Source organism: Phoxinus phoxinus (genome assembly GCF_949152265.1).
Source record: "Phoxinus phoxinus genome assembly, chromosome: 21".
Classification (NCBI taxonomy): Eukaryota; Metazoa; Chordata; class Actinopteri; order Cypriniformes; family Leuciscidae; genus Phoxinus; species Phoxinus phoxinus.
In genome coordinates, this window is record NC_136896.1 from 20,529,493 (window position 1) to 20,555,385 (window position 25,893).

General features: G+C 39.1%; 2 protein-coding genes across 3 annotated transcripts in view; one reads left to right on the top strand and one right to left on the bottom strand.

Annotated features, from left to right (window-relative positions):
- Positions 1 to 23,484, bottom strand: part of becn1 (beclin 1, autophagy related) — a 71,321-nt gene extending 47,837 nt beyond the window's left edge. Inside the window, exons 1-3 of one of the 2 annotated variants that reach the window (XM_079595535.1) lie at positions 23,144 to 23,484; positions 2,965 to 3,095; positions 2,792 to 2,856 (exon numbers count right to left, since the gene is read on the bottom strand). In XM_079595535.1, coding sequence (XP_079451661.1) covers positions 2,792 to 2,856; positions 2,965 to 3,091 — 192 coding nt within the window. In that variant the 5' untranslated portion in view covers positions 3,092 to 3,095; positions 23,144 to 23,484. The remainder of the gene's footprint in view (positions 1 to 2,791; positions 2,857 to 2,964; positions 3,096 to 23,143) is intronic. The other variant, XM_079595536.1, reaches the window with a different exon arrangement.
- LOC306989040 (uncharacterized protein) overlaps positions 1 to 25,893 on the top strand; it is a gene marked incomplete at its 3' end in the record, with an annotated part of 978,518 nt that overhangs the window by 574,201 nt on the left and 378,424 nt on the right. The window lies entirely within an intron of this gene.

Sequence of the window (25,893 nt, forward strand, 5' to 3'; positions counted from 1 at the left end):
GATGTTATAGAATAACAATTTAATGAAAACCCAATTTTGACAAATATAAACTGACATTCTATCTATTTTAGACCTTACTGAAAACGTACCAGCGCAACATTCGATGGGTTTTTCCAGATCACATCACACACACATATTATATATATATATATATATATATATATATATAAGCTTGAAATGTCTACTTTTTAAACAAAACAATTGAAAACGAAAAAGAAAAAGACTACTCTCTGCTTATGTAATCCATATTAAATGTGCATTTCTCTCAATATGCGCGTTCACTACTGCGGTCACTATTGCAGCCGACACTGACACAGAAAACACTATTTTATTAATAAACAATTAAAATGTCTCCTTGCTATATTTGAAACATTCATAATCATTACTTTTGCAGGTTCTTTTTGACAGCTTTTAGGTGTGTTATTGGCAGCGTCTCCCTCTGGTTACATTAACGCATCACCACTGGATCAGCACCGAAAACATGGGGATTTTTGACAGCAAACAACAGCCTTGATGCTGAACTAAATACCAGGATCGGTCGTGCCTCAACAACCTTTGGGCGGCTTCGGTCTCGCGTCTGGAACAACAGCCACCTTTCTCTCAAAGTAAAGGTGCGCGTATATGAGTCCTGTGTTCTAGCCTACATAACGGCGGCAGGAGCACAAGCTTAATGCTTTTCACTTCCGCTGCCTACGACAGATCCTTGGCCTGTCATGGCAGGATCGGGTTCCGAACACCACCATGCTGAAGCTCACTAACAGCAGTGACATGTACACCGCGTTACGGAAGAGGCGTCTCAGATGGATCGGCCATGTACGTCGTATGCCAGATGAACGTCTCCCAAAGTCCATCTTCCATGGGGAGTTAGCTGTGGGACACCGCCCTCGTGGCCGACCCAAGCTCCGCTTTAAGGATGTCGTCAAGCGGGACATGAATGTCTTTAACATCAACTCTGACCGATGGCATCACGTTGTGGAAGACCGGGCAGCTTGGCGGTCTGCGCTGACAGAGGGCACGACTCTGTCCTGCTATGCTTACACCAGCTTTTGCACAGAAAGACGGCATGTTAGACACCGTTCAGATCGGCGCTTGCGCTGCAAAAGGCCTTGATGATGCTTTGTTCTAATCGCGATATGGAATAGTGTCTGTAAACCGCAAAAAGACTGTTTAAATATGAATCGCGTTTCTGTGTGTGATGAATGAACGGCATATATGCGCGCTGTTGCTACTAGTTGTGACTAATTTTGGATAGACTATAAAGTTTTTACTGTAAAATAGACATCAAATAAGCTTTTGTTAGCCAGTTTCTGCTCATATGTTAAATATATAGTATGTTTTGTCAAAAATAAACTCATCAACTAAGATGTTATAGTGTTTGTTCCAATGTAACGTTAGGCTAAATCAAGCTAATGAATCCTTAACTTTGAAATATGTATGATACTTTAAAAAAAAGAAAGATTACACTTGAAATATTGTTAAAATTGTAATTGTTGTTGATTTACATGTGAACACTTTTTAATAAAATAGCAAAAAAAATATTTACAAGGTAGATGTAAAATAATCTTTATAGGTCAATATAAGCCTTCTCAAATTATTTATTATTGTTTTTTATTAGTGACACATTTTGGGCAGAGGATGTATTCCAAAACTTTCTGAAAATACAGTATGAAAATTAACTGCACAATTACTAGAAATGTTTACCTTGGATATTATACAATTTGCATGTATAAAAAAATTTGTGCAAAAAAAAGAAAGAAGTTTCCAAATCTAACTTTGAACCAATTCTGTAAAATGGTCCATATAGCCTATATTTGAACAGGATTTGTTTCCAGGTATGACTATACTATGTACTAAAAATGTGCTTTGACTTTAATTTATATTTGGATTATATATATATATATATATATATATATATATATATATATATATATTTATTTATTTTGTCCTCACATTCTTTCTTGTGTGACACACATTGTGTGAATGAAAGGCTCATTATGCAAGCTCATTATTGCGGGTCATTGTCTTCTCAGGTGTGAACCACTTACTATTCATGATGGTGTTGGATCGATCCCTGCACATATTGCCTTCCCAAACAAAAAGTGTTTTACACAATGTAAATCAATGTATTGTTTTATGTGAATGATTAGGCAGGATGATTTTCAGATAATTTTGAAGTAAAACCTCTAAGCAACAACGTCCATTACTCAGAAGTATTGTGAACACATATTTACTATGTGATTTGTGGCGTTATTTCAGACACTTTAATTTTTTGTTTTTTGAATAACCACGCATAAACATTATTCTCTCAAAAATACAAACATGTACATGCATGTTGCTCACATATTATGGTAGCCCTGTTTGTGATAAATAGAGTGTAATTACACCTTTGCCATTAATATGTTTATAAGCAACTAAAAAAAGCACAAATGTCAGGGCATGTCAGAACATCTCAAGGACCCCAAAAACACCTTGGTCCCCAGAGGGTTAAATGGTATAACAATATGTTGGCTTTAGAAGCTAGTAGCTACGGTTTGTGAACAAACTTTGATGTTGGTTTGAGAAGCCATTGGTAATATTGTAATCTGTTCCAATACATTTTTAAAAGTCTTTGTTTAATGACAAATATAGTAATAATATGAGCAGTCTTCATTGTTTGTTACCAAGGCAACCGCTTCATTTACTTATCCAATCAATTTTTTTAAGTAACCACTTTTTGTGTTTATGGAAAAGTGCCTGTACACTTGAGAGCCAGCAAGATCACAAAGAAAGCTTGCTGGTGTGATTTATTCACCTCAGGGAAGCTGCTGCCCTCACTGCTATTCGACTGTTTATTCGCTGTTACTGTCACTAATGGAGCTGAACAAAAAAAGACAAGTCAAACTCAAACTACTTAATAGAATGACAATTTCTCTCTTACTGTGTAAAGAGACCAGTTTACACTGGTGTAGTGCTGTGTGGTCATACCCGTGAGCTCATGGATGGTCATTCTGTCTAAGACGTTGAAGGATGTGTCGAGCTTCAGTGGCTGACTGCAGCGCTGACAAACAAAACTCACCTGCATGGTGTTGCTAGAAAACTTCAAACCCTCCATGCTGCTGTAGAAAAATAACACACACACAAACACATTGTTACAGGAGCTTCTTGGACATTCATCTAGGCAGTGTCCTGAATACTGTACAGTTTTGCTCTGAAGTTTACATACCCTCTGCAGATTATTCAAAATTTTAATCATTTGAACAAAATAAGAGGGATCATTAAAATTGCAACATTTATTATTTAGTACTGTCCTTAATAAGCCATTTCACATAACAGATGTTTAAATATAGTCCACAAGACAAATAACAAAATGTATAAAAATTACCCCATTCAAAAGTTTACATACCCTTGAATCGTAATACTGTGTGCTTTTACCTGAATGATCCACGACTGTTTTTTATTTTATTTTTTATGATTGTTCAAGAGTCCATTGTTTGTCTTGTGCAGTTAAACTGCCCAATGTTCTTCAGACAAATCATCCAGGTCCTGCACATTATTTGCATATTTGACACACTTCCAACAGTGACTGTATGATTTTGAGATTCATCTTTTCACACAGAACAACTGAGGGACTCATACAGAACTATTACAAAAAATGAAAATATTCACTGATGTTCAAGGAGGAAACACAATGCATTTAGAGCCAGGGGTTGTAAACTTTTTGAATTGGATGATCGGGTTAAATTGCACTTATTTTGTCTTCAGGGAAACATGTAATTATTTAGTGGAGCTTCAAATGGGCAGTACTAAATGGAAAAAATATGATCTTTAAACAAAATAGGAAAAATGTACACATCACTGTTCAAAAAGTTCCCCTTTTGAGAACGGTCTCTCGTATTGCGTAGCTATACGCTTATGGGAGAACTCCTTTTCTCGAGAATACTGAAGCATTTATTTTAAAACGCAGTGCAGCTGCACAGCGAGCACAGAGCAGAGCTGACTAGCGCGCTCATTGGATGAGAACTAAAGTACGGAAGCCCTGAACCGCAAAAAAAAAAAAAAAAAAAAACTGTAAAAAAACTAAACAAGTTCTAGCATTCAAGATTAAAGTCGAAATATGTCGAGATTAAAGTCGAAATATTTCGAGATTAAAGTCGAAACATTACGAGAATAAAGTCTTCCGTAAAAGTTGCGTGAGTGTGCATTCACAACGGTGCGCGTGTGTGTGTCTGTAAATGCGCTTGTGCAGTCGGACATGCCTCGGACATGGATGGATCTATACAAAATAATAGCCTTTTACTTTTATCTGGGCTTTAAACAAAAGGAAATGCAGGTGCCAATCTACCAACATGGCATTAGGCTACCATTATAGGACGTTATAAAATATACTGCGCCTGCCCAGAATTGACTAGCAGGCGAAAACATTTTTCAGACTGGATGGAGATATCCAGCTTTATGAATGAACGAATTGAATTAGTGAGTGGAGTGGAGTGGAGTGGAGTGAGTGTGTCAGTGTATGCGCACGCTGTATGGTTGCTGCCACTGAGGTAGGCTATAAGTGTATGATTTGGCAATAGGGACAGCCAATACGCTGGTGAAAATCGGGCCGACTCCCCGAATTTTTTAACATGTTTAAAAATGATCGGGAGGTGCTCATAACGTGCTTGTAATTCCTCTCACACGCTGCGAGCCGTGACCATGGGAGCATCACCAATTTCCACTCAATTTATCCTGAGCGGATCACCTGCAAGCTCGTAAAAACAGCAAAAATCGCACCGTGTACGCACGCTTTTATGGACGAATTGAATGAATGAATGATTGAATGAATGTGGCATTTATATAGCGCTTATATAATTATGACTACTGTAGGCCTACACTAAAGGGCTTTACAATCATATCAGGGAATCTCTCCTCAACCACCACCAGTGGTTATTATATTATACAAGCATGACCTGAGGCTACATGCTGTGTTTCGGCGCAGCGCCACCTCTACTGGTCCGGAGATTTGAAAAATTGCTATTTTTGCTTATAACTTCTGAACGGTTTGTCCAAGTGGTCTTATTAGACCTCACTTAAAAGTGGTCTTATTAGATTCAGGGCCTCATGCAGAATCGACTGATATCCAATTTTCCCGGCCATTTTAAATGATGTGCTAAAATGCTATATTTTATGAATGCACAAATAAATTGTTACGAAACTCGGTATGGGTCATCACCACGCTGCCCTGAAGGAGCCTGAGAAGTTTCGAAACAATTCCACCTAGTGGTGAATTTTATTTTTCAAATGCTTATAACTTTGGATGTGGTCGACATATTCTCACGGAAGTCATCTCATTAGACTTCTGAATCCTTGCCAAGTCCAACGATACCAGGCTTGCCAGGTTTTGGCCTATGATTTGTGCAGCGTTGTAATTTAGGGCTTAAAAAACATTTGCGGAAATCTTCGAAAGTCTCCGCTAGTCCGATAGAGACGAAACTACCATCAAAAGTTTGGAAACATAGGTCGCTGGCTAAAAGCCAATGCCCAAATGTCAAAATATTGATAGTGAGGGGTAGTAAAATCCAATCAAAGTCACGTGCCAGTAATTTTTTTCCTGTTTTTTCACATAAATGTCTATAACTTCTAAGCGAATAGAGATATTTTCACCAAAATTGACAGATGTATGGGCTCACTCTGAGGACACATAAAAAAAATGGTGGGATTGAGCCTCTTGGTGGCGCTAAAATAAAACAAAACATGTAATTGCCATTGATTTCAATACAATATTGTGATATAAAATGCTATACTTAACGAATGCATTGGTGTAACATTACGAAACTCAGAATGTGCCATCAGCACCATGCCCTGAAGGCACTCAAAAGATTGAGACAGTGCCACCTTTTGGTCAAAAGTTATAACAAAATTTCCCAAAATGCTAAAAACTTTTGAATAAATCTGCCTATTGTAATGGCACTGGTCTTAAGGTTTGTCTTTGTCACCAGACTCTGACCACATCACATTGATTTTGTAACTACACCACCTATTGGTCAAATGATAATCCATTAAATCATATTTTAGTTAAGGTATGTGATTTTCAGCCATTTAGCCTAAATTCATCTTCAAATGTCTTCAATTGCTCCTTGCTGCAGTTGGTCTGACACTCCCAGCCATGTTGGCATATCTTGCCATCTTCTTTGCGCTTGGCCCCGATAATGGCTGCTTGCAGCTATATTTAGTCTTCCGCTCTGGGAGTCTATGGCAGCCCATAGAACCGCTTGCAGAAAAATTATAAAATTTGGCACACAGATAGAGGATAGTCTGAACTGTCAACATAGTAAATTTGGAGTCTCCAACTCAATCCCTCTAGCGCCACCAACTGTCCAAAGTTTTACTCATGTTTATGCTAATAACTTTTGAACCATAAGGGCTAGAAACTAAATATTTTTTCCTCTGATTCCTTAGCTAAAGAAGATTTGATTCATATGACGTCATTTTCCGTCATGAAAATGTTTCCACCATTTTGAATTCTCCCAAAAAATACTTTTTCGAACTCGGCCTACACGGTTTGTCCGATTTGCCTGAAAATTTAACTAGATCATCTTCAGGCAGTGGCGACAAAAAGTTATGGAATTCATGTTGATTCGTCAAACCATTTTCAATAAACGTACAAACAAATTTTACATAGCGCATGCGAAAACAGACGTAAGGCTGTATCTCCGCAACGCTTTATCGTATTCAGACCCAACTTGGAACATGTCATTGCAAGCATGACTTGATGCTACATGCTGCGTTTCGGTCACTAGTCCGGAAATACGAAAAATGGCTATTTTTGCTTATAACTTCTGAATGGTTCTGTCCAGGGCATCATGCCGAGTCAACTGACATAATATTTTTCCAGATCGACCATTTTAGGCGTCGGCCATTTTGAATTTTGTACCAAAATGCTGTATTTTATTAACGCATGAACTCATCGTTACGAAACTCAGTTTGGGTCATCAGTACGAAGTCCTGAAGGAGCCTGAGAAGTTTTGAACCAGTGCCACCTAGTGGTAAAATTACATTTCCAAAAGCTTATAACGGACTTATTTTCACAGGAGTCATCTCCTTGGATTCCTGAATCCTTGCCGAGTCCAACGATACCAAACATGATAGGTTTTGCCTTACGGTTTGTGTAGCGTTGTGATTTAGCGCTTAAACATTTGCCAATATCTTCAAAACTGTAAGACTGATCGAGACAAAACCATGGTAGGAAATATGAATACATAGGTCGTTGGCTATACGCTAATTTCCAAATGTCAAAATATTAACAGTAAGTGGCAAAAAATGCAAACAAAGTCACGTGTGGGTAATTTTTTATGTGTTTTTACATACTAGTGCAAAGTGCCCGTGCAAAATCAGTTTGCGTTTGTGTTTTTAGTATTTGTTGATTTGGTGTGTTTGAGTGCTCATTGTTACAATTACACAGCAAAAGTTCAGTGACATTTTTATTTGTGCATGGTAGAAAGCAAAATACTGACAATGACATACAATAAATATGGAAAATTGAACTACATGATTCAGGGAGCAGGCTACGCAGTGAACTACGACAAAACGCAACGCTTGAGCAAACAGTTTGTGAATAGTCTGAAGGATTTCGTTACTATTATACAGTAGCGATAACGTTTAGCGCACCAGAATGAAATGTAATATTCAGGAGTAAACAGCATAGCTGACGTACAGATTCAGTTAACATCCACAAATGAATAAGCTCGACTATTCAGGGAGCAGGCTACACAGTGAACTCCGAGAAAACGCTACGCTTGAGCAAACAGTTTGTGAAAAGGCTACTACAAATGATGGCCATGAATAAAATATAATATTCAGAAGTAAACAGTGTAGCTGACTTAATGTTTAGAACAGAGTTTATTTTTAAACCACAACTTCAATGTGTGCTTCTTTTACCGATATATTTACCGATATCTTTTGCATTTCTAATCCAAACAACGTCAAACTTGGCACTGCACTTATACATGCCCGTAGCAAGACACCGGTCAAGTTTGAAATCCATCGGACTATGGTTCGAGAGATATGCAAAAAACAGACAGATGTTTCTGTAATTTATAGATAGATAAATGTCTATAACTCCAAAACAAAATTAGATATTTTCACAAAATTTGACACACACATGTATGGGCTCACTCTGAGGACACATACAAAAAAGAGTGGGATTGTGCCTCTTGTTGGCGCAATAATAGAACAAAACATGAAATTGCCATTGACTTCAATACATTATTGTGATATAAAATGCTATGCTTTATGAACACATTAGTGTATCGTTATGAAACTCGGTATGAGTCATCAGCACCATGCCTTGAAGGTACTCAAAGTTTCCGGGCAGCGCCTCCATGTGGCCAAAAGTTATAATACATTTAAAGAAAATGCTAATAATTTTTGAATAAATTTCCTATTGTAATGACTTTGGTCTTAATAGATTCATTGGGTTATGCCGAAAACATAGATACCAATTTTGCCATAGTCAACCAAACTTCCTGTCCGCCATCTTTATTTTATTTTGAAACCTAATTTTTCAAACTTCTCCTAGACCGTTTTCAACAAAATTGAATCGTATCATCTCCAGACCGTGCCGACAAAATGTTATGGATTCCGTGTTGACAGACAAAACCGTTTTCGTATACCGCAGCAGCAAATTTGAGGCATGATGCCAAAATGACTATTCAGGCATTATCTTTTATTGACACCAAACTTTCTATGTGTCATTGTCACCTCACTCGGACCACACCACATCAATTTCGTAACTGCACCAACTATTGGTCAAAAGTGTCAAACCACCAAATCATATCATTAGTGACTGTATATATGATTTTTTTCACCCATTTTTCCTAAAAACATCTTAAAATGTCTTTAATTTCTCATTGTTACAGTTGGTCTGACACTCCCAGACATGTTGGCATGGTTTGTCGTCGTCTTTGCGCTTGGCCCCGATTATGGCTGCTTGCAGCTATATTTATTCTTCCGCTTCTTCCGCTCTGGGAGTCTACTTGCAGCTATATTTACAAATGCTATCGTTAAACTATGGTTACTATTAGGGCTGTCACTTTTGTGAAAAAAATCCTTTTCGATTTTCGAGACATAAGTGTTCATTGAATCGATTGTAAAATCGATTTTCCATGTCTAAAGACGTTTCCATTTTCTACGCCAAATATAGGCCAATCCACGGACAACTAACAGGCATTAGGACGAACGTAAAGAGGGCGCTTGAGACGCATAATATTTCTGATGATTTATTGGCATGAAATTTCGTGTACAATTATAAACAGGAGTGTAACATTCTCGAAAAGCAGAGTGGACAGCCATAACATCAATGAAAAACATTACTGCAGGGTTTAACATGGCTGTTTTCACGATTAGAAATGTCAAACAAATTTCACCTACGTAGCCTGTAGCCCGAGTCTGTAAGCTATCTGTAGCCTATGCTTGAAATTTTCTAAATACTGGCGACACATTATGCAGAAGTAGGCTATAATTTGCTGTTATGTGTGTTTATCAGAACCTGCAGTTGCTGTGTGATGCGCGTTCGCTGCGGGCGTATCGTGACGAGCTGGACGCGCTCTGAGAGAAAGCGCCTTTCAGACAGGGCACGGCATTCGTGGCGCTATGAGACCCATTCATTTCAATGGCTTGCGAGACATTCTGTTTTGTGAAAGCAGCTCTTTTGTTTTTACCTCCAAAACACACCAACAATTGGTCAGATCTATGCCATTGGACTGTGCGGTTCAATGGCTGAGCCATTCAATAGGCTACAGATAGCGCGAGACGTTTTGTTGCTGGGTTGACCAAGCGGTGCGCACGCCGCGGTCAAAGTTCAATCGCGCAGTGAAGCCAGTGTGATTAAATAATAAAGTATCTATTGCAGTGTGTGAGAGTGTGTTCATGTTTTTCTATCCTGGTGGGGACTTAAACCTGAATGCACACATGGGGACTCGTGTTACTGTGGGGACCTAAATTGAGGTACACAAGCTTATAAATCATACAAAATTAGTTTTTTGAAAATGTAAAAATTCAGAAAGTTTTGTGTGATGGGTAGGTTTAGGGGCCGGGTTAGTTTAAGGAGACCGAATAATATACAGTACAGTATAAAAACCATTACATCTGAGAGTCCCCACAAAGATAGTGGATCTGTGTGTGTGTGTGTGTGTGTGTGTGTGTGTGTGTGTGTGTGTGTGTGTGTGTCTCTAGGTGGTATTCCATACATTGCAGGGAAATGTCTCCACATGGATAATAATATTATTAGCAGTAAATGTTTTGTAAAAACAAAGATTACAGCACGTTTCAGCCTGTCAACCTTCATGAAAACATGACATCTAAAACATACAGTAGTAGCCTAGTTACATTAAAGTTTTTTTTGTGCTTGAACTTGTTTTGCTGTTGCACCTGTGTCTCGCAAATGAAACGGCATTCTAAAAATACTGCGCTCAAGTTAAAAGAAGTCTAACTTGCGTCTTATTACCTGGTTATTTCCCATTCCACTGTAACAGACGCATCCTTCATGAACACCCGCTTAGCACTAGCGTTGTGTTCGATGTTACAGTCCTTCATTGAGCGCGTCACAGGACAGCGGTTAATCGCCTCATCAACTTCACGTGCATTAAGCTCCAATCAGCCATTTCCTTAAACAGCCACAGGTCAGATTTTCCACCAAAGAGCTTATTAATTACAAAAACGATTATTTATTTATACAAGCACAACTCTTCATCGCTTCACACAGCAAGGAGGATGATCTGGTGAGACACCTCACTTAATGCTATCAGAGAACCGGGGTTACCCAAGTAACCTATTGTTCTCTTTCAAGCATACGCTTCGGTGTCTCACTATGGGATATCCTAACTCCTGTATTGCCAGACAGCCTGCCTCGAAGTCTCCTGCCAACCACAGCACCGCCTTCAGGGCTGGATGAGTCATGAGTCATGACTCAAATCCAAAGCTCAATACTGCATGTGCTAAAGTTTGAGCTGTAAAACCTAGTTTATAAAACCTAGCAAATGTATGCGGCGAAGACCAACTCGCCGCTTCGCAAGTTGATACCCTGTATGTGCGTCGCTCTCAGTGATGAAAGATTGGAATTGCTTCACAAAATCAGTTTGCGTCCCAGCATGTGCAAGGGAAGTGATCTGAGACCTCCCTGTCGATTTATATATGCCACAACTGTAGTGTTGTCCGTCCTCACAAGAAAATGATGCCCTTTCAGAAAAGGGAAAAAATGCTTTAACGTCAGAAACACGGCCAGCATTACCAGATAGGTTATGTGAAGATTGCTCAGATGCTGACCCCATCTTCCATTCACTATCCTGCCCTCGTGAATGCCCTCCCCAACCGGACAACGACGAGTCCGTCGTTATGACTTTCCTGGCTTGAACCACGCCCATGGGTATCCCTTGAACCAGAAAGGTTGGGTGTCTCCATTGGCGCAGTGCAAAGACGGTCTCTGACGTCACCCTCACTACTCCTCCGGGAGTGCCTTAATGGGTCCAGCTTCAGAGACGCTACCCAGCGCTGAAATTCTCTCATAAACAGTCTGCCTAGGGGAATAACTATTAGGGCTGAGGCCATCAGTCCCAATAACCTGAGGCATGTGCGGAAAGACACCAAACAGTACGCATCTATGTAGCGAGACGAATGCCTTTTTCCCTGAGCGGGCCGCTTCTATACATTTTATAAATACTCTTGGGCTGAGAGACATGCCGAATGGTAGAACCAGGTATTCGTATGTCACTCCAAGGAATGCAAACCTCAGGAATTTCCTGTGGGGCGGGTATACCTTTATGTGAAAATATGCATCTTTCAGGTCAATCGATGTGAACCAATCGCCTGGGCGCACCAGTTTTAGGAGTGTAGAATGAGTGAGCATTCTGAACTTGTACTTCCTCAAGTATTTGTACTTCCTCAAGTATTTGAGTCCCTTTCTTTGGGACGAGAAAGTATCTCGAGTAAAACCCACTGTGGCTTTGCTCGGGCGTGACCACTCTTATCGCCCTTTTCTTCAATAGGGAGTACATTTCGTCCTGAAGAACATGTTTTAACTCTCCCCTCACCTGAGAATAGGGCTGGGCGATAAAACGATAACGATAATTATCGCGATATAAATTCTCTATAAAACGATATCAAGTGTTCGATAAATGTTCGATAATGTTTATGCGCCAAAAGCGGAACGAAACTAATTTTAACCGCGCGTGCGCCACACGGACCGTTTATACGCTCGGCTCAAAGTCCAAACGGCAGCGCAGCGCGAGCTCACTAGAGCAGACGCGTTTACTCTGATCGGTCTCGGTCACGAGATCCAGTGAGAAGCGCTTAACCCATGGATTTACTGTAACGTTAGCCTAGTAATATTAAATGCACCATGAAATGTGGAATATACATATTGAATTGTATTATATTATTAATGTAGACAATGTATTAAAATGACTAATGGATTATAATTACAGTATTTAATAATGTATTTAGGCAACTGTTTTTCATACAAATACCATATAAACCATAAAGTTAAATTTTGCCATGATAGTGAGGTGATGTCCAGTTTTATCTGTGGTCATCATGATCTAAATGCATGATACTGGATGACCAATGGTTAATTTTAATAAAACTCAAATAGTCAGAATATTGATTTTACCAAATAAAAATAAGGTCGTTACTTTTTTTTAACAGATGTTACTGTTTTTGTTAATAAACATAAATTGAACATAGTAGTATTAGCTTGAGTTAGGATGCAGATTTACTGTCAACTCACTGTCAAATATGCGTTTCGAGACAAAACATGTAATATTAATATTGCAGCCTGCACTGCAAACTGTGCTGAAGATACGTGCCAGTATCAAGACAATATGCCCCATACAAATAGCACATGCAGAAACTGAGAAATTACTTTTCCAAAAAAGATATTTATTTTGTTAAGTTAAAATGACAAATGTTTGAATGTTCTACCTCAGATTTGTGAAATGTTCACCTGTTTGGCAAGTGTTTGTTCTGACAATAAAGAGTATTTTAAAACCACAATTAACGCTCTGGTTTCTACAACTTTCACTTAGGAGAAAAAATCTGCCTTTAAACTTGAAAGAAATAAAGATTAGACATTTATCGTGATAATTATCAATATCGACTGATATAAAACCAATTATCGTGATAATTTTTTTTGGCCATATCGCCCAGCCCTACCTGAGAATGAATTATCTCTTTGAAATGCGAGTGGGGAAATGGCAAACTGCTGTCTGTACCCGAATTGTATTGTCTTTAATACCCAGCGGGACTGTGTGCACTCTCGCCAAATGTTTATTCGCAGCGGTCTGGTGCCATTGTGTGGCTGAGTCATGATCGAGTTTGTGGGCTCTACTGCGCATGCGTGGGCACTTAGCGCTTGGACAGAGCCCGAGTGGCTCATCACCTCTAAGGGATCGAAATCTCCACGAGGTGATGTTATAATTTGTTCTGTGAATATGTTTTGCAACATTTTTTGGGTCATTGTTTTTTAGCGACATTCTCTGGGGGTACAGTGAAAACTTTATTGAATTTTGAACATGAAAAGTGCTTGTGACTAGTGGGTGGGTGTGGATCACTGCACCGTGTCTTTTCATTTTCACCGCTCTGCTTCCCCTGGCCCAACCGGGCGCTGTTTTCCCCACAGAACATCTGTGAACAGTGGAACTCATGACTTGTCGAACGCTGAATGACTGAGGGTCGGGAGCTAGCAAGCTGGGGGGCTGTTGACTCCCTTCCCTGGGGAATACCCTGTCAAACAGTCTTCTTCCTCCTCGCTCCCTTAAGATGGGGATTAGGATGAGGTGGAGAAGCTGGCTGGGCCGTCTGAGCTGCTGCAGGCGGATAGTTCTTCCAAGGCCAAGCAGATCTCTGTTCCTGCACTCCACTCTGACCCGCTGTATTCATGTTAGGTCTCTGCCGTTTCGGAATGCGAAAGTTGGGGGGTGGGCGGGCCGCAGCTTGTGCGAAGGTCTGTCGGGGTGGCGGAGGTGGTGCAGTCTGTATCTTTCTCGGCATACAGAGTTGCAGGGCCTCATCATCCCTCTTCGCATTCTCCTTTCCATCAGTGTCAGAGCTGAGCCAAAAATGCCCTCTGCAAAGACCGGTGCATCCAGGATGGCTTCTTTTTCCCTGTCAGAGAGATTAGCAAGATTAAGCCACCGTCCTCTCTCTTGGGTCACCATTGTGGCCATGGCTTTCCCAGCGGCTTGAACCGCGCATCTATGAAGATGCAGGGAGAGATCCGCGACGACACCGATCTCTTCCCAGTGTGTCTGACCTGGCATGGTGGACACTTCGTCCTGCAGCTCCGCTTGGTATGCAGTTAGCAGAGAGATCACGTTCCTAGCCCTGACAGAGAGCGTGACTGCTTTATAAGCACGTTCCGTCATGCTCGACTGAAAATGGTCAGCTTTAGATGGCAACGTCGGATTTGAAGCCGCCATGCGTTTCGGTTGCAAGTGCGCGGCAACTAATGGCTCCATGGAGGGCATTCGGAGAAGGCCTTCCATTTCCATCCCCTCCACATCAAGAACGGAGCCACCCAGCACGGGCATTTTGCTGGTAAAAGGCTTGTCCTTCCATGTAACCGCGACCTCCTCCAGGAGCCCTGGGAAAACAGGAAGGAGCTGTCGTGCAGCCTCGGCAGCCTCTTACCCTCATAGCGAGACTTTGCAGTCTCTGCTACCACGGTAGGCCATGGAATGTTTAGTTTCCCTGCACATGTGCCGGGATTCTCGATCGCCAGTTGAGCATGTTTCAGCCCGAGACATGCAAAGCAGACCTGGTGTGTGTCCTTGCATGAAATTTTGTTCCTGCATGAACAGAGTCGCACAGAATCTCCCTCACTAGCCGGGATAGTCTGCATTGCTGCAGCCATCGTGGTGTCGAACAATCCTTACAATCGGCTGGAATGCAAATCGAAGGAGCCAGGCGAAAAACGGCATGGTGGCCAATAATTCGTCCAGAAGTTCGTAGAAAAGTTTGTAGGCCTCTAGGCTTCTGGTGTGAAGCGAGAAGAGGTTTTTGAATGTCGTATGACGTTGTGTTGCTCCTCTTATACTGAGGGGTGGGCCAATTGGGGCTGGCGTAATGTAATAGGGCTTCTGAGGAATACGCAGAAGGGGCGTATCCAATAGTGAGACAACGAAACGTATGCTTGAAAGAGAACCTCGTGAATTACAGCCGTTTCAGATCGCAAGCGGCGCATATTTTTTTCTGCGTGCATGTTAATCAATGAGTGCGTTCACACCGCCAGCAGGAGCGTGAAGCGGGGGTTTCGTGCACTGCTCACGCTCAATTAAAGTGAAAACACACTTTTGATGGACAAAATAAATATGATTTCACACAGAAAGTGCCTAAAATGCACATTATTTGCATGTCTAGTGTGTTTTAACAAGAAGTGGAGTAGGCTATGTTAGAAAAGAAAATGAAGACTCAAAAATATTTCTAGATATCAGGGCTCCAGACTGCGACCAATTGGTCAAATTTTGCGACCAAAATTTGAGAGTGTGCGACTGAATTTTACATCCAAGAACAATAGGGAATGACCACTGTAAGTGGCTAATGTGTGGAGGGGGAGGGTCCTAGAGATAATCGAGCGCACGTTTAAACGTCTGTGGGAAGGAGACGGAGACAAATATCACAACCTGCTATGTGCGTCTGAGCAACAAGCAAGCGAACTATTGACTCGTTCTTCCGACCTGCGGCTAGTGTGCCAGTTAAATTCATTTGCTGGCTTCCCAAATAATACATTACAACAGCGATAATAAAAAAAACGTGAACAAAACAATTACATTTTGTAAACACTGCTCAATACGAGTGCTAAATGCTCAAACATGACCTGTCATTTACGCCGTCATCACCCGGGAGTTGATAGCGCACGAGCGCAGGCGAGACCTGAACTGCAGACGTTACCATCGGTGTTTAAACTGAACTCATTTATGTTTTGCCAATGTAAACATTCAAGAGCATGTCGCGAAAGAAAAGTCTGCGGTGACATGTTAATGAATCAACAGAGGCTGTAACGTTAAATCCGAGCGCAAAGGAATAGTAATTTCTGCATCTATTATCAAAGAATTTATTAGTAATACACTGGAAATCAGTAGAAATGTGAATATTTGGTTAGTATGTTGATTTACGGTGTGTGCTCCAAAATTTTGTGGTTTGTGCCCCTTAAAGTTTCAGTTGGGAGCCACTGTGCTCCTAGTGGAAAAAGTTAGTCTGGAGCCCTGGATATATTTATAAAATTTACCCATTTAAACTTGTTTTTCTTATTCAGTTTGGGTAAAAGTATATGGTGTTTTATAAAAATATATATATATATTTGTGTGTGATGTAAAGTGGTTAGAAAAATGACATCAGAATCGGCTAAAATCTGTATCGGCAGGTCAAACTCAATGAAAATTGGGGGGGGGGGGGGGGGGGTACCTTCTAACACGATACTAAGATCTAAGTTCTAAGATAGACACCTTCTAACACGACACCTTCTAACACGAATCTCAGTGCTTGCATTGTCTGGATCTTTTGGGCAGGTGTGAATGCAGCAATCGCACTCGGGTGTAGACAAGACAACCGAGCCGAGACCCAGCTGAAGAGGTGGTCTCGATACGGTTCCAAACGAACTCTGGTATGGTTTGTTTACGGAGAGAATATGAACCGACCCAATTGCAGAAAGTACTGCACCTTTTTTGACAGGGTCAGATTTTCACTATGTAATTTGGGGTGATGAAATGCCTGTATAATGGTGCAACGGATCGCTGTTTATCTGTGATACGGACCAGCTGCCCCACTGTTCGGCATGCATGGGATTCGCGGATTAACTACTAAATTTAACCATCATAGACTGAACGTTTATCATTTGGACGTGTTTTGTCTAGCCAATCTAGATACAAATCATTTTAAACGCAGAAGAAGAGGCGAAATTCGGGACTTGCACATTATCTGCGCACAGAGAGAGAGAGAGAGAGAAATTTGTGTATTTGTTATTATTTTATTACTGACTGTTCACTTGTTTTTAATAATTTTAGAACTTTATCAGTGAAAAGTATGCCAGAACCGTCTTGCAGCACATCTTCGTCTTCGCAAAATCAACATTGTATAGATGACATTGTATTATACTCATAAGTTTCTTCATATTGCGTTAGTAGCTGATAACAGCAAATCAGTAAAAGAATAAAAATTGCACTAGGAAAGATCTCCATAAATTGCCTGTTTTTGCACTTCCTGCTTTTCCCTGCTTGAGAATGTCTGTCCAAAGAATGGATGACTTTAGCACACGTGGTTTTGTTTACAAATTTTGGTTCACTTGCAAAAAGGGCAGTGAAAAAGCGAACCACACCAAACAAAGCAAGTGAACTAGTTGACTTTCCTGGTGTGAATACACCCTCAGGAAGCCCTCATCACGGGTGCTATCTAAATGTAAAAGTATGCGTCTGTCAGATCCACCGCTATAAACCAGTCCTCAGGTTGAATGTGCGCGAGGATCGGTTTTATCGTGATCATTTTGAATGCACGCTTAGCAAGTTTTATTCCACTCGCTCTCGGTACCAATTGATGATAGTCTTTACCGCTATGGATGTATTTTGTCATGTCTAATGTATTAATAATGCCATCAGAATGCAACCAATAAGTAGATGGCTATAAGTAATTGTAAATCATGGCCATGACCCATTTTACATTGGAGTCAATGGGCATGTCCGAAAATGTCATTAAAACAGCCAATAATGTTTGTTTACAAAACTGTTAAACTCACCGAGTGGTTAGTGGTGTTCGTTGATGATTATAAACAATATATCGTCGCAATATATGATTCCAATCCGTTTATTTTGCTATTGTGGAACTATTTTTTCAGACACTTCACAACCGTGTAACTTCCGCTCAATATTTGAATCTGAAGCGTTAGCACACTCCCGACCACTTGATGGTGATAACCGATGTTTATGTCTCGCGGGACACTCACGGTCACAGTCGAGTTCAACTTCATATTGCACTGGTCAGTGGTCACGTCTTTCAATATTTTCAAGGTTTTGTTTGTTTATTTCGCTTACTCTCCTGGAGCACAGTTGCTCTGCTCGCTAGCCTTATGAGAAACGGAAGCGAGCAAAAAGACTACATCGACCAAATGTAAACAGCCCCCTTTCCGTTTCCGGTAGCGCATTTATATTAACGAGCACTCAGTCCTTCAACAGAATTCAATGGGATTTTACAAAATGACGAATAAAACACGACAGAAACTGTATTTCGCAACACTTTTTGTTTCTGGAACATCAACTAACATCACTAATCACTCGGTGAGTTGCACAGTTTTGAAAACTAATGTTAAAGGTTGTTTTAATGACATTTTCGGACATGGCTTGACTCCAATGTTAAATGGGTCCATGGCCAATTCTTTTATAGTCAAAAACTCGAGAGAGGAACCATTGTCAAAAAAATGTTGTCCACCACTCTTGTTCATCCAAAACAAACTACAATATAGACTCAAGGTGTTAAATACCGGAATTATCCTTTAATGGGGATGATCAGCAAACCAAATATTGATAATGTGGAAGTTAATGCCTTTTGCCTTGGCATGACTTCTCACTTTTTGCTGACAATACAAATGCAGAGTACAGTAACTAAAATACTGGTCAAAAGTCAAGTTTAAGCTCAATATTTTTTTATGTAGATAATTTTTATTACTATAACATTTAAATGCCAGATTTCCAGTGTCCTACCTATAATTAATTAGGCGGGACAACTAAAAATATTTAGTAATTTTTCTCAGTTCCAAACTCAAACGAGTTACGGTCTTAGGACAGAGTTGATGTCTCATTTGATGACTGTATTAACGTTATATTCACATTGTTTTCATCATGATTTTCCCGTAGAAATACTTTGGAAACATGTGACTTCATTTATTTATTTTAGTCGAATGCAGAATTTGTAATAAAAATCATAGTAGCCACAAATTGACCATTGTCTGACTAAAGACTCCTTGAAATGTAATACATTTACTATAATAAACCCATGTTTAATTTTCATAATAGGTAAACACAGAGGTCACAAGTTAGGCACGTTTCCTTGATTCTACTATTTTTCATACAAATAACATAAAACACATTTTTGTCACTCTTTTACTTTCGTTTTCAAGTCAAGTCATCTTCATTTATATAGCGCTTTTAACAACGTAGATTGTTTTAAAGCTGCTTTACAGAGATAAACGTATAATTTAAGGTAACAGATTGTTTTGACTTTATAGCGGTTCTTGAATAATGTTATTTTCCAGCTAAAGTTAGTTTTGATTGATTCACTTCCATCGAAAGGAATTTGTTATTAAATTAGGGGCCGCTAAGACGACACATTCTCTCTAAACAGACTTTAAACGTGAACCTGTGAGAAACGCTGATGGCGCTCACGTGCGCATCAAGAATTAATTCTATAGTTATGTGCGTTTGAATATATGTGCGCATGTTTGTAATTCTCTACAAACCAAGCCTAAACAAACTACTTGTCCTGCCTATAAATTTGATACAGAATTTTATTTTATCACTACGGGGAAGATACGCGAATTTCCCACAATGCTTTATCTGTAGAGTGGTAAAGGGATCCTCCATAGGGAGAGGCTAGTTGGCACTTCAGCACTGTGTTGACATGGGGTCCAGGCGAAGGTCCTTCGTCAGATCTGAATACGGCCTGGATCCGGCAGGCTGCAGGAAAACCTCGGGATAAACAAAGACACTAAAATTAGCGTAGATGCCATTCTTCTTATGATGTAACGAGTACATCAGGATTTAAGGGAAGTGTTCCCAGTTCCGGCTGACCTAATCTATGCAGCCTAACATTGAGTTGTAGAAGTCTATAATGCATTATGTGAATGCTAGGTCAAAGAGATGTGTCTTTAATCTAGCTTTGAACTGACAGAGTGTGTCTGCTTCCCGGACAATGGTAGGAAGACTGTTCCAAAGTTTTGGTGCAAAATAGGAAAAGGATCTACCGACAGCAGTCGATTTTGATATTCTAGGTATTATTAACTGGCCGGATTTTGAGATCGCAATAGACGTGAAGGACTATAATGCGTTAAGAGCTCGCTCAAGTACTGCGGAGCTAAACCATTTAGTGGTTTGTAATTAATCAGCAATATTTTAAAATGTATTAGATGTTTAATAGACAGCCAATGCAGTGTTGACAGAACGGGGCTAATATGGTCATACTTCCTGGTTCTGGTAAGAACTCGAGCTGCTGCGTTTTGAACTAGCTGTAGTACAACAACTAGAGGTCGACCGATAGTGGATTTTACCGATAACGATAGCTAGGTTGGGCCATACTTGCCGATAACCGATTAATGAACCGATAGTTTTTAAAATTGATACTGGATAAAAACAAACATAACACTCCAAGTAAAACAGCGCTGAACTATATTATATAAAATAAAAAAAACTGTATTGAACCATGAAAACATGCTAAATGAAATAAATATATAAATGTGAATAAATATTTAAGTCAATAAAAGACATTCATTCAAACTGAAACAAAAAGTAATAGTCTAAATAACAAATAAAACTAGTTACATTCAAAATGTAACTATTTAACTGTTCTTTTCAAGCCAACTTAATTAATAAAAAAGTAACAAAATTTGTATTAAAGTGAAGATGAAAAAAATAAATAACCGAAATCGAATGCTTTTCTGATTCGTTTATGTTTCTGTCGGCTGTATGAACATATCAGTTTGCTTACGTCTCTAGCTTTAAATATGCAACTTCTCTGCATATTTAATGCATAAAAGTGACCAGCTGGATATGAACTAATGCAAATAGAGGTAACAATTGTGACATTAAACATTCGGGTCGGACTTACGTTTATGTTTGTCAGTGTTTTAACCGCTTGAGGTACTACTAATGTTAGCGTCCTCTCAGCCTCGAAGGCAAACAAACATACTGTTGTGCTGTTCTTTCTCTACTAATGCAGCATTTAGTCAACAAATTAATCACTTTATAATGATATGACAAAATGTACTGTATACATACATTTGAGCTGTCGGTGCTTTAAACGCGCATCTGATGTCAGCGCTCTCCACGCAGCATGTGCTCTCAGTGCAGCACGCAGAATCACGTGTCGAAATAAACAACACGAGGCACGAGTTTTTATTACACCTCTAGAGGCCGCTCTTGTACTGCATCATGCCGGCAGACCCTTCTCAGCTCTTACACTGTGTAATGAATGACAGCGTGCGCTTCTCAGCCGCTCCAGCAATGGACGCAACCAGGAAAAACTATCGGTATATATTTTTGCCGATAACGATAGTTCCACCAGTCAACAATCGGTGCCGATTAATCGGCAAAACCGATGAATCGGTCGACCTCTAACAACAACGTAATTCTCTTCAAGGAAAACCATTCAAGGAAAACATATCAGGGCTTGACATTTACGCTTGTCCGGGACACGTGCGTTTTTTTTTTAAGGGACAAGTGAAAGAGAATTGTACACTTGGCTTGCCAACCGGACAAATCCCGTTTAAAACAATTTGCAATATCACTTTTTTATATAAAAATTAACAAGGGAATCACCGAAAACGTTAAATGTTCTGTTATAGCAGCGAAAATAGTTCCAAACAAAGATCAAAGCAGAACCACAGCGCATCTCACAGGAACACTCAGCCATGTTTCATTACTGAATAAATCAGCCATTTGAATGAATCGTTTGAATGAATGACTAGCTCATTAAGAGGGTCGCCTGCCGCCACCTACTGGTGGTTTAGTTTCAAAGTATCATTCTTTTCAACATTCCTTATTTGTATATTCAAAAAATATTAAAAATAATCTCATTTAATACAGTTGTAATTTTTTCATGTAAATTATTTGATTGGTAACAGCCTAGTATCTTCTAATTGAATGTATTGATCAAATTTTAAAAATTGAAATGAAAGATGGAGCATACATTTAATATAATTAGGTGGAAAATGTCCTTTATAAAAGGTAAACAATTGTTCTGATAAGAGTTTTTTCCAACAGTGATGTAATGAAACATTGACAACTTAAGTTTGAAGGGAGCAAAGCATCTGTTTAGGCTATTAAGGAAATCTTCAAGTGTTCAGCTTTTTACGCGAGGCGACAACACAGTCGACTTTCATCAGCACTAGTTTGTCGGCGTCAGCTTGGTGTGTTCCAGGCTTTAAATGTATGATACTATGGATGACCAAAAGATCATTTTAATAAAAGTAGAGTCCTAACTCAAAAAGTCAGTTACATTTTACCCTTTAAACATGTTTGTTAAAAAAAAAAATCAGATGTTAAAATTTTTGTTGATGACCATAAATGTACTTCTGCGATTCGTGCCATGACAGTCAGGGACCACAAACCTATTTTATGATTTGAAACAATATCACCCATTTGAACATAAAGAAACTAAGTTTACTCATGCATATTTTGAAAATGTAGAAAAACTATATTTTATCATACATGTTTTAAATATTGTTTGTCATGTTCTGACAACAAAATAATAAAACCCACAATTAACTGTCTGCTTTCTACAACTTTCACTAAAAAAAAAACACATGTGAAAAAAAGATATGACATTTATTGTGATAATTATCGATATCGACTGATATGAAAGATGTTATGATAATTTTTTGGCCATATCACCCAGCCCTGAACAAATAGATATATCTATTTGACAATATAAAATAATGTACCATTTAACTTACCATTTCTTTTTTCTTTTCTATTGCTTCTATGAACATTGATTCAAGGAATATGTGTGCTGCTATTTTATACATTTTTCATTCCAAACACTATTATTATCGTATACCAATATTCAATACTTACATACGATTGTAACATTCTTTTAAAACGCCCAATAATTTTAGCAGAGCAGTTGTAACCAAAAAGCTAAAGTGCTAAATTCTTCGCAATTCAAATGGAATTTCATTGGCTTCTATTATGACACCTATTGGGTTTCCATAACTCCTATACAGATTTTTAAAGCTCTATGTTGTATTCAGTCTAATTTCTCAATTGACTTGATAGGAGCTCCATACAATACAATCATAATCTATAGCATCGAAGCTCCAACCAAACTTCGATAGATAGCCAACACTGCTTATTTTGGCCCTATGCATAACCAGTTATATAACCATTTTGTTAAAGTGAAACCAACCCATTGTTTGTTTGATATTATAAAGTACCTTTCATTAGCCGTCTCCTCCTGTTTACTGCTAGTAGAGGATGTGACGTACCAGGTTGCGTTCTTCTTTTGAGATTTTATTGGCGGTTGACGAACAACGAAATGGCGTACTACCGCCACCGACTGGTATGGAGTGATGGGCAATTTCGAACACTGCTGAAAACTTAACGAATCTTGTGTTTCGAATCAGTGAGAGTGTATCAAACGCGTGATTTTCCCACCCAAACCAGTTGAGTAGAGGGAGGCTGCAGACCTGGAGCCGGTAAGTAAGTTAGATAACGTTATACGAATACGCCCCACGCAGTTTTACGCCCCTGACAGTTTTACGCCCCTGTTGTTCCTGATGCGTCCAGTAGGGGTGGCTATACAGCGACACGAATTTAGGTACGTTTTAATTTTTTTTTTACATTAATTAATTCATTTATTTATTTTGTATTGCAAATGAAAGGATACAACACATTAACGCCAAAAAAGGGGGGAATACGGACATCAAAAGAGATTGAATTAGGCTACACAAATCAATACAATATTACATTTTGTCAATATAAAAAATGAAAGGTTCTTTACAACAGACTCAATGATATTATTTGTTTTAGAACTTAAAACTTTAAAAGAAGAAAAAATGGGAGAATATTCTAAAATCAGGATTACATTGGATGGTTCTGTCTTTATGAAGATGAAACTTGCCCAGAATTTACCAAAAAGTTCTTGACGGTCAGGTTTATGTTATCTGACTTAAACTTATTTTACCACGTGTAGGTTTAGCTGCCCCTAGTCTTCTCTACTCACTTTAAAATTCATTTTCTTTTTAATTTTCTTTTGTTGCCTGTATTTAGCTTGCGTGAGATGGCCTCTTCTGGTAAGACCCTATTTACTCCTTGCATTAAAACATACTCCACATGGTTTCTGGACCAACCATGAGACAGACATGGACATGTTTTTAATGTCATTTTCACAGTCCATCATCGGTGGCCAAAAGGAATCAAAGTGGCTTGACACTTTTTCCACTATTGTTCCACCAACAAGTGCCTGTGCCGTTGTACTTTGAAGATCAGGAGCAAATTGATGCAATCCACACTCACCTTACATGCCTTCTGGGCAACACACCCACAGTGACAAGATCAAATTCACCATGGATGTCCTTTTTAACTTTTTGAATGTTTTTTTTTTTTTATCAGTGATGGAGCACTTTGACAGGAGGATAGAAAATAGTTAAAGAAGAGTGTAGAACCATAGGGGAGTCATTATGATTCATAAATGGTGTTAATAAAAAAAAAATGTGAACAACAATATTGTCTCTTTCTTCTAAATGGCCCTTGGAATTTTAGAAAAGGGATAGGCTAAATTGTGTTTGTCTTCATAAAATGCTACACTGTTTTGTAGCTGTATGAGGACCAATAGAGAATATTTCATCAGCTATTTCACCGAGGATCTGTATGATTACACGGTAGGCTACAGTATGTCTAATGGGCTAAATATGGTTAATATCTACTGTAAATGTAACTTTATATAAATTCACAACAACATATTTCACTCAGTCTCCATATAAAAACCTATGGTGAATAGGTCATTACTTGTCATAACACATAGTTGATCCAACTATGTGTATTAATAATTTTTCAATTCCTAAAAACAAATAGTCTTCTGTAGGCTGAGTGAAGAGAGTGAACCCCGACTGAATATCTACATCTATTTTTCTCTTTTAATCTGTGCAGATCTACACTGTAACGTTTATATTTAAATTAACAAAAAACACAAAATTGTCAAGTCTATGGACAGGTTATTACAGTTTTTTTAAATCGCTAACAAGCGCTTACCCATACTTCAGATACTTTTTCTAAACTCTTAACACAAACTCACACCTACAAAACACAATTGGCCAAATGGATAATTTTCTTCTCAAAAACACATTTTGTTAAATATAGGCTATACTAACTCTTCATTTCAAAATAGAACACATCTTTCTCTGCACTCACTAACTTTAGCAAAACACTGGAAATCTGACTCAAAATTAAATTATTCTTTTTTTTGTACTTTTTTTTTTTTGTACAAAAAAAAAGCACAAGATTACTGTATCTAATCTCTGCAATCTTCAGGGTTAGGCCACATGTTTTCATCAACATCACATCTGATATTATCCAAGGCGATGCAATCAAGAACTGTGATGTCCCTGCAGCCAGCATCCATGGCTTCAAGGAGGGACATCTGGTCATGTGGCTGATGGTCATAAACCGTCCACCTCCATGCAGAAAATAACTCCTCTATGGGGTTAAGGAAAGGTGAATAGGGTGGAAAGAAGAGACTTACCAGTCTTGGGTGGACTTCAAACCATGTTGTTATTGCTTGTGAATGATGGAAAGCACATTGTCCCAGGTAATTACAAAGGTCCTCATGTTTTCATGAGAACCAGGCACTGCTCTGGAACCAGGCGCTGGTGGAGATCATTGAGAAAGGCAAGGATGCGCTCGGTATTATAGGATCCACTGGCTCACAGCATCTCTCACTGGGCCTGCTCTTCTCCCTTCTCCTCCTTTTACTGTATAAGTGTCAATGTAATAGAAAAAAAAAACCCTGCCACTGAGTCTAAGCCAGTCTGGATGGTTGGACCAATTTACCCAACATAAATCAGCTCTGTGTCAATTATTCAATTGTTTGTTTATTATCAGCTGAGATATATTGTTTTTGAACTGATCATTGCAGATGCAGAGGTTTTTTATACTGTATCTAAGGTTTGGAATATTGTTTTTGCTA